The sequence below is a fragment of the Falco peregrinus genome, chromosome 6, assembly GCF_023634155.1.
Source record: "Falco peregrinus isolate bFalPer1 chromosome 6, bFalPer1.pri, whole genome shotgun sequence".
Lineage (NCBI taxonomy): Eukaryota > Metazoa > Chordata > Aves > Falconiformes > Falconidae > Falco > Falco peregrinus.
The window spans coordinates 71,446,057-71,463,111 of NC_073726.1; the positions used below are offsets into that span (position 1 = coordinate 71,446,057).

The 17,055-nt window shown below is 43.5% G+C and overlaps 1 protein-coding gene across 2 annotated transcripts in view; it reads left to right on the forward strand.

The window, feature by feature from the left end:
* Positions 1 to 357: 357 nt before the first annotated feature.
* Positions 358 to 17,055, forward strand: part of PTPRO (protein tyrosine phosphatase receptor type O) — a 155,541-nt gene continuing 138,843 nt past the window's right edge. For both annotated transcript variants that reach the window (XM_055807877.1, XM_055807878.1), the window contains exon 1: positions 358 to 829. In XM_055807877.1, the coding sequence (XP_055663852.1) occupies positions 614 to 829 (216 nt within the window). In that variant the 5' untranslated portion in view covers positions 358 to 613. The remainder of the gene's footprint in view (positions 830 to 17,055) is intronic.

Below are 17,055 nucleotides of genomic sequence, written 5' to 3' on the forward strand. Positions count from 1 at the left end.
GCTGCTGCTGCTGCCTGGGTACTGGCTCCTGCGGCTGTAGCTCCAACACAGCCGCAACGCAGCCGCCTCCCGCAGAAGCTCAAAGCCCCGTGCGGGGCCGGCTCAGGACCCGTCCCTTCTCTGTTCCCCGCGTGCTCGCGGCACTGCTGTCCCCTAATCGGGCCAGGAGGCAGGAAAAATGGCCCGGGGGGGGACGACACTGTTGTGCCCCTTGGGGAGCGGTGGCGGGGATGCATTTTTGCCTGCCGGCGGAGAGGGGATGCTGTCGGGAGAGCGAAAGGCGGCGGGGGGGAAGTGGGCGGAGGGCGGCGCGGGGGGGCGAGGGCGGCGGCTGCCAACCCCCCTGGCCTGCCGCCGGGCGCTGGGGCCGCTCCCGCAGAGGAGCCGGCGCTCCCGGAGCCGCCGGGCGGCTCTGCCCACCCCTTCCGTGCAGCGAGCTCCGCGATCGCCCAAACTCGTGGGAGGGGAGACAGCCCCCGCCGCCGCCTCCCCTTCCTCCTCCTCCTTCTCCTCCTCCTCCTCCTCCTCCCCGCCGCAGACCCCAAATAAAAGGGGCGGGGGGCGGCAGGATGCGCCGCTCGGCGGGGAGGTCGGCGACGCCGCCGGCCGCCTGATGCTGCCGCAATTCGCCATTGCCGGGCACGGCTTGGAGCCGAGCGGCGGGAGGCGAGGGGCAGAGGCCGGGGGGCAGGGGGCAGAGGAGCAGCAGCCCCCCGTGCCAGGCCGCCCCCGCGGGCCGCGGACGCCGTCCCCCCCGATGCCCGGCCGCCGCCGGCGGGGGGCCCCGGGGGCCCGCTCCTGTCTCCTCTGGCTCTTTGTGTTGCTGAAGGTAAGTGCCGGGGAAGGGGAGGGGTGCGGGCTCCCCCCTCCCGTGGGCACCGAGCCCCCCCTCCGCGCCGCCTTTGTGTGCCTTCCCGGCGGCTCGGCGGGTGCGCGGCGCCCGGGCACGGCCAGGTGGCTGTGCCCGCTCCGCCTCTCGGCGGGGGCAGGGGCTCGGCCGCGGCGGTCCCCGCTGTGTGCTGCTGGGGCCGATGCGGGGCTGGGGGGGGGGGGAAAGGGACGCGTGGGATCCGACGGGCGGGCAGCCCGCGGCGGGGGGCGCTCCCTCGGCCGCCTCTCCGCCGAAAGTGCCAGCGGCCGGGGCAGATGCGGCGGGGGCGCCCGTCCTCTGCCTCCTCCAAAGTTGCCCGGGGTGCCGGGAGGGGGCGGGGGGCGGGGGGTGTACTGGCCGGCCGGGCAGTGGCGGGGACGCCGCGCTGTCCTTCAGCACCGCCCCGGCCGCCGCCCGCCTGGGGACACACACACCCGCCGCGACGCGTGGCCCCTCAGATGTCTCTTGGCTTCCGTGCACCCCCGAGAGCCGCTGTGCAAACGCCGCTAACAAAGGGCGGGCAGCGCAGCGCGGTCTGACCGTGGCAGGGTCCGACATCGCTGTCTGATCAGCACCGCGCTGTGCTCGGGCTCAGCTAATCTTGGCAGATTAATTTTTCAAAGTTCTGATTAATACTGCAGGCTCGGTTTCACATGATGCTTTTTATCTTCACGCTTTCGCTCCTTTAATGGTTTCTCGAGAATATTTAGTATGTTCCGTGTAACTTCTAAAAGAAAGCGTATGTGTTGTCGAGGTGAATACCACTGGCTGTAAATGTCATGGCCCTACAGCACGGTGCTCGGCGCTACTGAAAACTTCATCGTGTATTTGTCAGTCACCGTTAAGGAGAGCTCTGCAGCTGAGGACCTGACCTGTCAGAGTCTCATAAATGTGAAAGTTCTATGAAAATCAGCAGGGCTCCCTGTGTGAATGAGAGTTTTCAGGATCGTGTCCTAGAACAGCAGTGGTGTCATTTCTAAAATTGACATTGCATTGACAGAACTATTTAAAGGGAAGCTTTCACAGCATCTGTTCACATATAGTAGTCAACTGTCAGCTGTCTCATTTTCATAACTGCTGAAACTTGTATTTATGCAAGACACAATATTAAAACACCGACAAAATTTTGCTCCTTGGAATGTTGAGATTTTTTTTCTATTATTTTTAAGAAAGCAAGGCTGTGGACATTATGGCCCCACAGAAAGGTCAAGGTTCTTATTTGTTCCCTCATATAGCGTGCACACTGTTTTAAGTAGTTGTTTTATCCCACAGTCACGGAGTTCATATTGCTCTAAATCCTGGCATTTTTAAAAAATCAAGCTGTTTTTGTGGTGAGTTTTATGGGGGAATTTGTTTGGGTTTTTTTTTTTTTTTTACTAGCACTACTGTGATAAAAATTACTGTGGTAAAGCAAGACAGGAAAAAGGTAGTTAAATTTTGTAAATTAAAAATCACAAGAAATTTGGTAAGGTTGGAGGGTAGTCCAGGCCTCAGCTTTTCATTCTGTGGGGAAATGACCGTAACTTCTGAGCTAGATAAAACTCAGACAAACCCAGACTCAAATGACAAAGAAAGCTGATAAGCATTAGCAGAATATTGTACCGTAAGAGAAGGCAAAGCTGTAGCTCGAGATCGAGGTGCATCAGTGGCAACCATGTGTGACTGGATTATGGCTGTGGTTGGATAGCAAGTCTGCTGTAATTAGTTATGTTGTGCATTATTATTAGACACTACAATAAAAGGAGAACTAGGTTTTCAGAAGATGCTCAAATGTGGTGACAGGAAAGAAGCTGGGGAGGCAAGAGTAGTGCTTGTTTCAGATCACTGGAATGAATCCATTTTCCCGAGTTTGAAATTCACTGAGTTTTCTTTAAGGACTGCATGTCTTTTGCAGTGACAAATAATTGAAAACAACTAATTTCAAAACAGGGCACTTCCCTAGTTCCGTGCCGTTTAGTTCTGCCAGCTTGTTGAAGCAATAGTAAAATTACTGAGCCTCAGGTTGTTAAATTGATGTTTCACATGGAAGTTAATCTCATTGAGAAAGCAGTGGCATTGAACTGATGAATCTGAAGGTGGGCAAACCTGATGTCTGCATGCTTGCTGTTTCAGCCTTAGCAGCCCAGATGTCACTTGCTAAGCTATATCTGCTTGATGTGGCCTTGATGCCCATCTGGCAATTTGTAAAATCATCATCAGATTTTGCAGTGATAAAACTGCTCAAAGCACCCCTTCCCATCCCATCAAGTAACAGCACCAACTTGTTTCAACTCCTGACGTTGTCTGAGGTTGCTGGTAGTCAGTGACAAAAGGAGATCAAACAGGGATACTGCCCACTGCGCGTCGTGTGCCTGATATTGTGGCCCATGGGCTAATAATACTTAGTTCCTTCTTTCACAGTGCGATGCGAATGCTTTCTGTGCTCCAGGGTAATACCATAATCTTTTTTTGAAATACAGCAGTGTGATCTTGTACCTTTATCATTCTGTTTCTTCAGTGGTTTTCTTATGTGATGGGTAGTTGAGAAACTAGCAGAAGAAAGGCATTGTGTGCCAGCTTATAGATTAATATGGATTTACAGTGCTTTGGAGATGAACAGGGCTGTGTCTTGCTTCAGAGAAAAGCCTCTAACCATTCTGCTGTAGGAATCTCTTAATATATGGCCACGTTGCAATGGGTCTGCCTACTCCGGTGTTGCAGTCTGAGTGGCTGGAAGGCATAGTCTTTAGCAGCTTGCTTTGTAATTGTCTCATTTTGGTGTGGCAAAGGCATGGCTGATCACAGCTGAAAGGAAAAGCTGTACTTTCAGTGACATGAAGGACAATAAAAACTAGACATGTTCCCTGATCCCAGTGACTCATGTTATCTTTCCCAACTTTTCTAACTTTTCTACTTTAACTAACTTAACTAACTTTACTAACTTTTCTAATTCAGCAACCTTCCCTCAGGCATGCCTATGCTGAGCTTTGACCAGTTGATGTTCTGCCCTGGATTATGTGACTGATGTGTCAGGTGTCCCATGCTGTTAGTAGCTTGTACCTGGGTGATTTTATGTTTCCTTGCAGTATTATTTGTGTGGGACAAGGCAGAGCTTAATAAGAGGACAAAAGCATGCCAAACCTGGTGCTGGAACGTAATTTACAATCTGTTACACCTCCAAGAGGGTCTGAGCAATGCTCTGAGTAGAAAAAAACTGAGAAAACTGGTTGTCACGATAGTGTGGACTAAGTAGGAGGGATGACATTCTTAAGAAAAAAATTGTCTCCAAACACCAATAAAATATGTATCTCTTATTTCCAGGAGACTGAGGTCTTTGTATAGTAGTTTTATATGCTCTTCAGGTACTGCATATAAAGCAGCAACATCCTTTTTCTTTCTCTAAACAAGGACAACTTTTTACGTCTAGCAGGGTAGGATTTTGTCCACTACTACATCAGTTTATGGAGTTTGGTGTCATAGTGAAGTCTAAATTCAGGTGTACATGGATTAAGTTTTCAAAGAGATTTAGGTTCTGTAAGAGTCTTCTCAGCACAGCCTTACCCAACAAAGGAAATGTGTTTCTATTGGTGTAATTTTCAAGAATATCTGCATCTAATATTAATAATCTGAAGCAAAAGCCATACCATCAGGACACTGCCTCTTTCTGTGGGAGAAACCTTTTTAAGAGCAATGTTGATTTCACAGCTGGAAGCCCCAGTGCTTCACAATTGTTACTCCTGGCTGGGAGACAAAAAAAAAAAAGAGAGAGAGCACACAATGTGAATTTTGATATGGAGTCCTTTTAGTATTTCTTCTCTCTCTGAGATGCTGATTGAAGCTCTTACTGAGAAAACATATATGTTTGTTTGTTTTCCTCAAGACCACGTGCTACTGGTATCAAAATAAAACCCCTCTATTTTACTAGTTCTTTTTTGTTTGCAAAACTAGTGAAATGTTTCCTTATGATGGGACAAACTCAGAGGAGTTACTGAGGTAAAACTGTATGAACTTTCCTGCCTACTACTAGTCTGAGACTATCCAGGCTGTATGGAAGAGAAAAACATCCTCTCAGCAAAAGCATACACTTTTATTTTTTAAAAAGTTGAATATGAATGATCATCCCTCACTCAAAATTTCCACAAGTCATGTTCATTTTCATTTCATTATTTTAATTTCATTATTTTCATGAATTTTATCTGGACCAGGGTGATTCTAGAGGGCAAAGCTAATGAAGAGCTTGGATGCTGACTCATGTTAATGGAACCTTAGTAGGAACTTGTAAAACCCTCTCTGCTAGCGGAATACTCTTTGAGAAATTTCTAATTTCGTTGTGGTGAAATGATAGTGGACATTGAGAAAAGATGTTTCATCCCTGCAGGAGTTATGAGTCCCAGGCTCAAATTGTACAAGGTCAATAAAGCTATTTCTAGGTTTTACCACCTCAGTCAGAAGCTGCACTCAAGGGTGAGCCCTCATTTAGGTTAAGACAAAGACCATGCTGAATAAAGGCGTACCTGTGGCGATCCCGTGGCAATTCATTAAAGGGCTCACAGATGGTGTGCTGACTGAACTTGAGAAGCCCACTAATCTCTGCACTTCTGATATCACCACACAGAGCAATCCAGGCAGATCATGAAGTGACCTTACAGAGCTTCCAAATGAATGTTAAATTGAACAAAGTCTTGTGTAAATCCATCTTGAGACTTATTTTACTAGACAGTCTTAGCTCTGGAGAAGAGAGCTTTTTTATTAGGCATATGTGACAGGACAATAAATGTCAAAAAAGAAAACTTTGGAAACAGGTCTTTTTGCTGAACTTAAAAGACTCGTAGTTAACTTTGGTTTTAAGGGTTTTTAAAGTTATTTACCTTTTCCTTTGGAGAAATATGTATCATTATAATCCTGAACACTCATATCTTCTAGTAAATTAGTGATTGCATTTTCATTACTCAAGATTTTGAAGATTCTATTATTGTAGCAAAGTATAGTTGGTTGCAATGTAAAGAAGTTGTCAAACTTTGATAAACATTTAAAATGTTTTAAAATGAAAATTTTTAGACAGAGTTTAGTACCTAGGAGTCTACTAAGCAAATGAAGAGAACGGCTTATTAAATATGTTCTGCACACAACAGCTATTACAACTTTTTTTTTTTTAATTACGTTTCAATCAATGTACAGTTGAAAAGAAGAAAATCTTTGTGAAAGAAATGTGGCAACACAAACTAGCTGCCACGTGTGCAATGTGTAACAGATGAATAGAGAACGGGAGATACTTGAAATGGAGAGGTTACCTTTGTTTTCATAGCACTGTGTAATCTTGAATGAATTCAGCCGGTGAAGGGAGCAACTCTTGAGGAAGAAGTCTGCTGTCTTTACCGTAAGCCAAATGTGATGCATTTCATTTCTGGAACTCCTTCATTCTTATGCTAGGAAATTACAGTGGCTTTTAAGTGAAAGAGCTCCAGAAATAAAATGATATGCATCATGTCTGGCTCACCATAAAGACAGCACGTTGTACCAGTGCAAAAGTAGTATGTGCTGTGCTCAAATTACTATTTCCCTTCGGTCACATGCCTGTAGTTAGAGAAGAAATGCTTTACAGTAAGCCTCAGTGATGAGAAGGTTGGTGACACAGCTGATAGTAACAGGGAAGAGAGCTGGCAGGAGATAAATTTTTTAGGGAATTAATGCACTCAGCTTTTAGTATGCTGGTCTTGAGGTGGCAGCATGGACATTAGAAGAGAAGATGTGGGATAGGCACTGTGACTGAGTAGAAAACATACTGTTGGAAGAACGTGAGTGGGACATTTAAGCACGAGGATTGAGCTCTCCAGAGGAGCTGAATGGAGATAACAGAAGCCAACAACTCCTCTTTGCTTTTCTATGTCAGCCAGAGATTTAACATTAGATAACTGTTTGGTAGATACAAACCTCTTGCAAGATAAACCCCCTAAATTCCTTTTTAAGTACTTTGGGGGAAAAAACAGATAATGTTGCCTGTCAGTTTAACAGTTGTGATTTTGAAGTGATTTGGCCTCAGTACTCTAGGTGGTTGAGACATGGGTCTTACAGTCATGTGAGAAGGGTTTGAAGAACTGTAGCTTCTTTGTGTGCTGTACACTTGTAGGTCCCCAATGTAGTTATGTTGACTTCTGACTATATAACGCAAAAGACAAGGCTTTGGGATAAGAGGTAGGTCTTAGTCACTAAGTTGTTGATCTGATCAACAATGCCTTCAATTTTAAGAGCTTCGAATAGTTTCCTTGATGTATTCTGAGAATTAGTCAAGGGGACTGTTCTTCAAGGCTGAGAGGAGTCCCCAGAGCCGACCACAGACTGTCCCACTTGCCTTGTTACCTTCGTGTAACCTGCTGTTTGGCACGTGTCTGTTATGTGAGCCACAGCTACTCAGGATCATTTCCTCTTTGTTCATATAGAAGTCAATTTAACATGGGAAATCTTTATTCCTTGCTGACCTATCAAATGCAAAGGAAGGGTTACGTTCTTATTCTACTTACAAACAGCAAAGAAATTTTAGACTTGAGTAAGAAAAAAACAAACCAAAAAAAAGAATCCCCAAACCCCTATTAAAATGTGGTGAAGAACAGTGGAGAGACTTGGTGGAAAAAATTCCACAGAAAGAATACTAATTAGTGTTTTCTAAAAGTACTGCAAGGCAGATTTAAGAAAAAAAATGAACGGTTTCCAACAGCTATGAAATTAATTTATTTATTATTTGCTTAGCACTGCTGTGCCTAGCTTTGTTCTGTATGCAAAATATCTGCAGACTCTGCCTGAAGTCTGAAAGATAGACACATCAAAATAAGGACGCTCTAGATAACTGAGAAATGATTATCATATATGCCAGTTGCTGGTATTCTCCAAGGGGCAGTATACCTTCCAAACAGAAATAAGTCACAATTGCTTCCCCCAGGAGCTAAGCAGAGGGGATTTTTTTTTTTTTTGTAGTTGTTTGCTGCTTTTGGTTTTGTTCGATATTGATTTCTACAGGATGTTGCTCATCAGAGCTTCTGGACATTTACATCAGTTTAAAACATCAAAAAATAATTAATAATCAATGTGACTTTAATCCCTTCAAAGAAAACCCATTAACCTACAAAAATGCTCTAGCTCACAATAGTTTCATGAGTAACTGTAAGCAGGGCAAGAGATGAAAGAGAAAAACAACATTCAGATATTTCCTTTTAGAGGTTTTCTCTTAAAGCAAGCTCCTATTCCAGAGACATCGCTAATATTTTATTGCAGTCATCTTACTGCAAATTAGGAGGTTTGCTTTTTTAATAGTTTTCTATCTCAAACTTGCCTGCCCTTGCCTAATCTTGTACTGATACTATCTTGAGTCGTCAGTGTCTGCTTCTGAGGAAAAAGATGATGATGTCACAAAATCAATATCAGAGGATCCTATACTGTAATCCCTTTTCAGGGAAGTCCATTAAATCAATGCCTCTCCTTCTGTGAGTAATGACTGTAGAATCAAGCCCTCTAATTTTGCTGTGTGAAGGAATAAGCAGATGGGATGGGATTTTACATAATTAACTAGAAGTTATTAAATACAACAAGAAAAATTACGACATTTTCTGAAAGATAAATGAATACACAGTGAATACTTAAGTGTATTTCAGAATGATTGCTGGTATAAAATTACTTCTCAGTTGGGTTACAAAGTAATGCATTAAACCAAAAATGCTTTTTTGTTTTAAGATATTTCTTGTAAACTAACTCAAGACTACATAGGCTCTGAAGCCCCATCAGGTTTCCTCAGCAGCATTGTGGGAAATCATGAAAACTACAGAATGGTGACACCATATGATGTCACCAGCATAATATGGATAATAATTAAAATAGATAATGATTCTCTCATCTCACCTGTTGTTTATGTGCAACATTGACCTCTGTTAGCTGGAACCAGAACTGATGGGTTGCCTCTAATTCATAAGATGCTGGGAGCTATCAGAGAGTCTACTGTGCTTCTGGGAAGGGGTCCGAAGTCCAAAGGAAGTCAATGGATGCCTTTATGTTGCTTTAAATAGACTTTGGATCAAGCTGTAGCGGGAAGACCTGCTATCTCAGCTGGGTGATGCTGTGAAGTTTGACATGCAGCTCAAAGCTAACTGTGATGTACTGGTGACCTTGGACTCACTGGAGTGTCGGCAGCACAAACTGGAGGCCATGGGATGGTTTTGATTTTTGGAATCTGGGAGTCTGGTAGTTTAAAGGAACTCCCCATCAGATAAATTTTGAGCAACCTTCTTGCTTAGGGGGTAGCTGTATTGGCAAGAATTGGTGTGTGGTAATCCACTGCTGGAGCTGGTGTCTTAGGAGCACGCTTGTATGCTTCTGCTCTGCAAAGGTCCTCTTGTAAGGAAACTTAAGTTTTGTAACTAGCACTATGCAAAAAATAGGGTGGTTTTCTTCAGGCAGAGCCATCAGTCTCCTCTTTCTCTTCCCCCTCGCATTTCAGGGACCATTCAAATAAAAGTTCAGATTTAAGTACATTTTAACCTACAGCTTTTACTGGCGTTACAGCATTAACACAGATACATGGATGGGTGGAAACCAAATTCCACGTCAATACCAGTTACTTGTATGTGGATCTGAACAATGCAGCTGGTCCCTGCTTCTTCAATAGGCTAGCTGAGTGAAAAGCAATACCAAAACCCAATGACTGTGTGGGGCCTTTGAATTTCAGAACATAAGCTCTGTTTCTGCTTTGCCCAGGTGCAATCTGAACACAGCCGTTATTCCCTAGACTCCTTCACTTGCACTGTTCCAGTTAACTACAGAACAGCAGACTTCCTTATCTGTGATCACACAAATGGAAATACCAGTGCAAAATATATTCCCATGCTTATCTGAAATGCAGAAGGGAACCAGAATTTGAAAAGTAATTTAAGATAGGTGTCTGGAAAATTGATTTTTCTCTAAAGGGCAAATGCACAGCCAGATTAAGAGCCGGCAACAAGTCCAAGTTATGTATTGAGTATATTGAGTAGCAGAGCTGCTCTTGCTTGGAGGAGCTCATGGTGGAGTCAAATCCTCTGAATTCCTTCCATGAAGAGAAAAACAGAGGTGTTCTTAGATGTACACACAGAACAATTGTGAAGATTGAGCTCTGTCTGTTTCTGCACGGACGTGTTTCTGTTGAAACATGAGAATTAAGAGAGTTGAATAGTCAAAAGAATTTTTTTTTAAGTAAAAACAAAAAACCCTGACCCTTTGACTACAGTGCTTCTTAACAGCTTTAAATGGGATCTGTATCCATACCTGCTGCATATTGTAAATATTCTTTAAAAAGAAGACATTTAGTTTTTCCTTTTAATATTTTGTCATCAATGACCTGAACTTTGCAGGAGCCTTTTTGCAAAGCAATATGCCAAAGACCTTTTGGCTGTGGCAGACATCATGCTTGATGCTGGGACGAAGGGGTTTTATGCAGTGGCATAACAACCTAGCTATCAGGTATCAGTTTTTCCTGGTAGGCATGACATCAGGTGATGGGCAGTAGCAAGTAAGGGTATTGGTAACTGGCCAGGTGGAGGAAAAAAATATCTGGAATGTCTGTTATATGGTGCATGAGAATTTGGCTTGGAGCAGAGCCATAATGGCTTTCCAATGGCCTCACCAGAAGGAGTGGTGTGAGTAGAATAGCTGCAGGTGATGTTATTTCATATACAAATGTTTGTGAGCATTACGAGGTTAGGAGATAAAATGGAAAAGAAACAGAAATGTTTTGGAACGTGCCAGAGCATATCTCACAGGCTTCATCTGTTCTGGTTATGTACATAGTTATTTCTGCATCCCTTTTCTTTCTACAGCTAACCTTTAATAAAGATGTGACTGGTTTGGAGATTGGCTTTTACTAATGGTATCTTGTAATGGTTGTGTACGATCAACTGTTCATTTCAATATGTACAGTGAGGGAAACTCAGCTACTGATTTAGGGTGTTTTTATCTGAAATATTTTTTTTTCTTTTATTTTTCCAGAGCTAGGCATTTGTTGCCCTTATGAATGCTGGTTATATGATTAACACGTATGAAAGCTAGTGGATAACTGAGTTAGCATTAATTTTAACTGGAAGAATCAATCTTGTCATTGAAATATTTATAATCGTATGATTTGGTTTGTAAACTGATAGTTTACCATCTCTGCATTTGTCTGCTGGCCTGTAAGATGTATGGGTCTCATGTCGTGCTTAGAAAGAAAGGGTCAAATTTTCTCATGCATATTTCCCAGTGTAAAAACTTACTCTGCGGTTCAACAATGCAGCAGAACTGGGCTCGCAGCAAACTATCTTGTTTAGAGCGAGGAAATCCAAGGGCTGCTGCATTGGACTGCCTGCAGACACAGCAGTAAAGCTGCAAGTAAAAAGCAAGGAATGACTGTCTTCAAAAATGGTGAGGGGAAAAGTCACAATGGTGTTATAAGCTGGATGTGGTCTGGTTGCACGTCACTGGACAGCTCTATGTTCTGCTGCTCACTTCTTGGACTGGTAGAGGTATCCCCTCATTCATCCTTCTAGCTGGCCTTAGGCTGATGGTAATGCTCATGTTCCTTGCTCCACTGTGTAGCTGGGAGGGTGGGCTGGGCACATTGCCCAACTGTGGCACATGGAGAAAGGGGGAGTAAAAGACTGTAATGGGCCAGCTGAGAAAGCAGGCGATTCAGAATTGTCCCCTGGTTGTCAACAAAATGGCAAATGTGGTTAAGTATAGAGCAGGGACTTCGTGCATCCCTGAGGATACAGGAAAATGTGGGACTATTTAGAGGCATACAGTAATTTAGGCTGGAAGGGACATCTGGAGACCATCTGGTCTGAGCCTCGGCTCAAGTAGGGCCAAGTAGGTCAGGGGCTAAGGGCCATGTCCGGATGAGTTTTGAATATCTGCAAGGTTGGAGATTCCACCACTGCTCTGGACAACCTCTTAGGGCCCTGCAGGAAAGGAATGACAGTCAATTATACCTTTTTAAAAATCATTAATTGGAACTCAAAAAAACATGAAACCTGACTGTTTCATGGTGTGGTTTTTTTTTCCTTTAAATTTATATAAATGATTTCTTACACTGTCTTTCTCTGTAAAATTTAAAACTCTGGGTTACAGTCACAAGCTTTATGCTGAAGTCTGCTGGTTTTCTTGCATTCATCAGCGCCTTGAAGCCTGAGCTTTAAATATAACATCAAGGATAAAATTTTTAGAGCTGCCATTGTTAGAATGTGCCTTAATTATCACTTAAACTTTCTGCAGAGTCAGTGAGGTATCTGCCATCACTGAACATTCACTTCACAGGTTCACGTTTCTCAAGAAGGTTTTTTGATTTTTTTATATTTTTTTTTTTCCCCTCCACCCCCCCAGCCTCTGATGTACGGTTCTGGGAGGAGAACCACGTCTTCATGTATTTTACAAGCTTAGGTCCTAGGCATGCAGGAAGCCATTAAAGCGTCACTGTGGGGGTAATTGTGAGCAGCGTGAATTAAAGGCTGCTGAGGCAGGGCTGGCCTCTGTCCTGGCTGGCTTAGTGCTGGAACACTAAGGAATTGGTCATCTCTACATCCAGTTAGAGAAACTTGTAAAAATCATCAAGGTGGAAAAATACGTGTCTCAAGGGAATATATGGAATCCTTTCTGGAAATTTCCCTTACGCTTTTTGTATTGATAACTGAACCGCTGCTGCTAAAATCGATATCAGATTACAGGGACTCGATACACTTAATGAGCTCCAAAGGAGCAGTTACTTTGGACTGTGATTACAGCTTCTGCTGCCTGACTCCGCATCATACTAACATTTTATTACTAATGATTTATAATGTTGAAAGGGATGATGAATTTGGTGATTCATTTTCTCACCCCACAGATTTTGCCATAAAATTATGTTATCTTACACTGTCACAAGTTTACTTGTCCATGCTAGAATATAGATTTCTTTTTTTTTAAATTATGGAATACAGAATAATAAAAAGTACCCCTGCCAAACCAAACAAAAAGGCACACCAAAAATTCAAAACCTAACCAAAAAAATTTTCCCCCACAAGTTTAAAAAGTGCTAAGATTATTGTTGTTCTATGGCCCTTAGTTCTTCCAGTTCTGTTCCATGAATCTTGATTTCCAAACAATATCAACGTAAAAAACCCTTCTGCTTATAGTTTTTAAAAGTCAGATCTTCCAGTGAATAACGCAAAAGCGAATTTTACAGTTAAAAAAACCCACCAACTCATAATGTTATCTGTTAGAGAAGCAAAATGATGCTTTTTCTCTGAAGACCCTACAATGCCAGATTTAGTTTATTTTGGGAAGAAAGAAAGACTATTCTGTAGAATGTGCTTACCACTTGTGAAGTGAAAGGTGTCGGCAGAGGGTGTGAAGACATCCTGGAAAACAGAGCTTGTAGAGAAGCAGATGAGTTTATAGAAAAAGGAAAACCCTCTCCACTTCTTTATATTTAGTATAAAATAAATGGATAGAAGGGATTTGCAGGCATCATGGATGGCCTAGGGTGGACCAGCTGTGCTCAGACTGTGGGTTCACAAAGTTCAGTTCTCTAATCTCAACTCTCTGTTCAAGACTAGATTTAGCTATACTGAACTGGCCTCCACTGTGCAGGGAGGGTGGTGTGAAGGAGGAGACCCTGAGGTCCGCTTTAAATGCTGCTGTGCCCAGCTACAGGGCATGGGGAAAGGGCTCCAGACTGAAATGGCTCTGCCACAGAGGCCCTTGCCTGCCACACAATTTAAATGCATGATTTCAGTTGATATTATTAATTTGGAAGGTTTATAGGTTATTAAAATGGGTTGTGTGACAGTTGCATGTCATGTGGGTACAGGAGTTTCACGTATACTCTGGTTTTTCCACAGTGCATTCTTTCTTTGTGTCTTTTAGAAGTTTAAACAACAAAGTCTGGTGGTGTCAGATGATGCCTGGGATTGATTCTTTATGTTTTTGTCCAGAAGTGCAACACCCTGTTCCTATAGTACTATGTGACGGGTGGCTGGTAATTGCTGAATGCCCACTGTGAATTTCTGCAACGATAATGAAAAGTCTTTCAGCATTAGGAGATGTGCCCCAACCTGAATGAGGGGAGGCAGATGGACTGCGGAGATGGGTCTGCATCCTGCACCCAGGAATGCACGTGCTGTGTTAAGAAGGCTAATAGAGGGCAAGGGGAGTGTCCCCCTCTGCCCCCTGATAAATCCATCTCTGTGCTGTCAGAAATAGCTGTAGAATGGGAGCTCTGGGATTTTTCTCTACTGAAATGGTCTAGTCTCATTTATGTCTTTTCCTTCTTGCATATTGGCATATTCCTTCTATGCAAGTATTTATTCAAAGCCTTTACTTGGAGTGTCAGACTAAAGGTCATATCAATTTTTTTTCTCTGTCTCTTGCTCTTCTTTTTCTCTCTAGTCCCTCTATTTCTAAAGATGTCAAATTAAATAACTGATGATTTCTTCTGATGCCACGCAGCCTTAACAATATACATATTAGGCTTTAGTGTATTTTTCTTTTTTGCATCTCTGTGCTTTCAATTTGTATGCAGAGCCATCCTCTTAGATGAACTCCTATGCCCAGAGCTGAGGATTATGTTCTTATCCAACATATGTACTCAGCCTGAAATGCTAAATCTCTGCTACTAGAGGAATGGAAAGATGTTATGGTTAAAGGAGCTATGTCAAAGTTATGAGTCAGATCAAACTGTAAATCATTTCTGGTGAGAGGCAAGATAAAGATACTCCCTGAATGTTAGCATCCCCTGACAAGCACTAACTCATAAATTTAAATACTGCTATTCTGAGTGCAAGGGATTAAACAAATACAGGTTTTTTGATAATAATAATAAAAAAATTAACTTTGTGACAGTGATGGGGGAGTCTGTGAATGCTGTTTTGTATGGGATGATTTTGATCATCCACCCTGTAGGATGGGGATGGTGGAAACAGAGGGTGACAGTGGCATGGTGGGGACTGAGTTGTTTCCCCACCCCTTCAGCCAGCCTGGTCTCACTGGAAGACCAGGAGCAGTTCCTGCAGGAATATGGGATGATTTTGATCATCCACCCTGTAGGATGGGGATGGTGGAAACAGAGGGTGACAGTGGCATGGTGGGGACTGAGTTGTTTCCCCACCCCTTCAGCCAGCCTGGTCTCACTGGAAGACCAGGAGCAGTTCCTGCAGGAATCCATCTGCTGATGTCCCTGTCCTGTGCTGCCCCTATTGCAGCAGTTCAGGTAGGAGGAGAGGAGAGGGAAGAATAGCTCACCTGGCTGTGTAGCTCCCCCGTTACCTGTCAGCAGTTGCTCGCTGACGCTGGCTGTCAGTGTGTACAGCTGCAGCACAAGGGTGGCTTCATGGCAGGACATAGGAGGGTGGTGGCTGGGACCTGCCCAGGTCTTGGGGAGCATCCAGCTGCTTTGACATTCCAGCCTTGCTTGTCTGTGAGTCATGCCGGGGCTCGCAGAGGCAGGTGGTCGGCCAGGCTTGCTCACACTGCCTTGCTAATGGTGCTTCTCCATCTCTGCAGCTCTGCGTTGGAGAAGGGTGCTGTATCCTCCCATTTTCAGCGAAAGGCAGCATTGCAAGCTGGGGAGAAGGCGGCAACACCATGCTTTCCTCTGGTCCTTTCCCTTTGAGGTCATTTGTATCCTGAAAGGGAGGAAGCAAACAGTTTCCTCCTCTGAAGTGCAACTGGACTGTGCTAGTGCATCCCTCTCCAACACCCAACTGGTACAAGCCATGGGGATTGCTGTGGTACCTCAGCTCAGATGTTTTTGGAGGGCTTACATTACCATTCACATTATCACATTGTCATAACAGAGCGCTGACTGGCACCTAAAATGCTGGTGGGGAGCTTATCCATGGATAAGCGGCAGGCTAATCTGGTTTTCAGTCTGTGAAACTAGGCTCAGTGCTTGAGGGGGAGAGGAGGGAGCGCCTCTGAGCATCTCTGAGGCAGCATCTTGCTGGAGAGTTGAAAGAAATTTCTAGGAAAGTGCAAAGACAAAGAACCTTTCTTTTTTTTTTTTTCCTTCCTCCCAGAATTAAATAAATTAAATAACAGATTTTTGTTTGTAATGGGCAGAGTTTGTGGATGTTTTATTTATTAATGCTGTGCAAAAAAATATTGTAGAGGTTGGATAGTTGAAAGGTTTTAAAAGCAAAATACTAATTTGGATTGGCCAAAAATATTATTTTGTAGCTCTTGCTATGACAGAGAAGCCTGAGAAGCTTCCCAGCAAATATTTTGATTCTCCAGAAAAAAAACTTCACTCCTAAGCTTTCAGCCCTCTTTAAAGGAAAATGGAGGCAGTGACAGTCAGTCAAGGAAAATTCAGTAACTTTAACAACCATTTGCTGGTATTTGCAAATCATTGCAATTGTCTGAGATCTGTATTTTTCAAAGAATAAAATACTAGCCCATTTCTTGCTTTTATCCTTTCTAATGTTTGTCTCTGTGCTATTGTTTCCTTGGCCTCTTTCCTCTCCAGCCCACTTCTTCACCTTCTGTCTCACCTGTCATCTCCTTCTGCCATGCTCAGGCCTGATTCTCCTCCACCGGCATTTAACCCTGCTCAAGCCCCTTCATCTCAGTCAGCTTCTAACACACCCTCCTCACCTAAACTATGTCACCTTATTTCTCAAGTATTTTGCTTTTCACTTCTATGTGAAGTTGTATTTATCTAGTAAACATCTTGGATTGCATTTCATAGCAGTCAAAGAAAAGGCTTCTTTGCACACATTTGCAGCTATTTAGCCCAGCTCAATAGTTAACTTCCAGTGGAATGCTAAATTGTCACAAAAAGACTATGATTACATGAAAAGACTATTTTAGTGAAAATAGCTGCTATTCAAGTAGAGATCATATTTCTCAGGGAAAAAAAGGTCCAATTACTGTGCTTAGTCACCTACACTGTGAATTCAAGTGAACTTCATCTAAAGCAATGGTGTTACACTGATTTTTTTTTACCAAATGTAGCTAAAAGCAGCATCAATCCCTGTGACTTTCAGCTCAGCTGGCTCTAACTGTGCTAAGGTTTCATACCCATGTCCTGGTTACATTTCGTGGAATCACAAGATGGTTGGGCTTGGAAGGAACCTCTGGAGGTCACCTGGTCCTATGTCGTGGCTCAAGCAGGGCTGCCAAGAGCTGGTTGCCCAGGTCATTGCGCAAACATCTCTTGAATATCTATGTGTGTACCT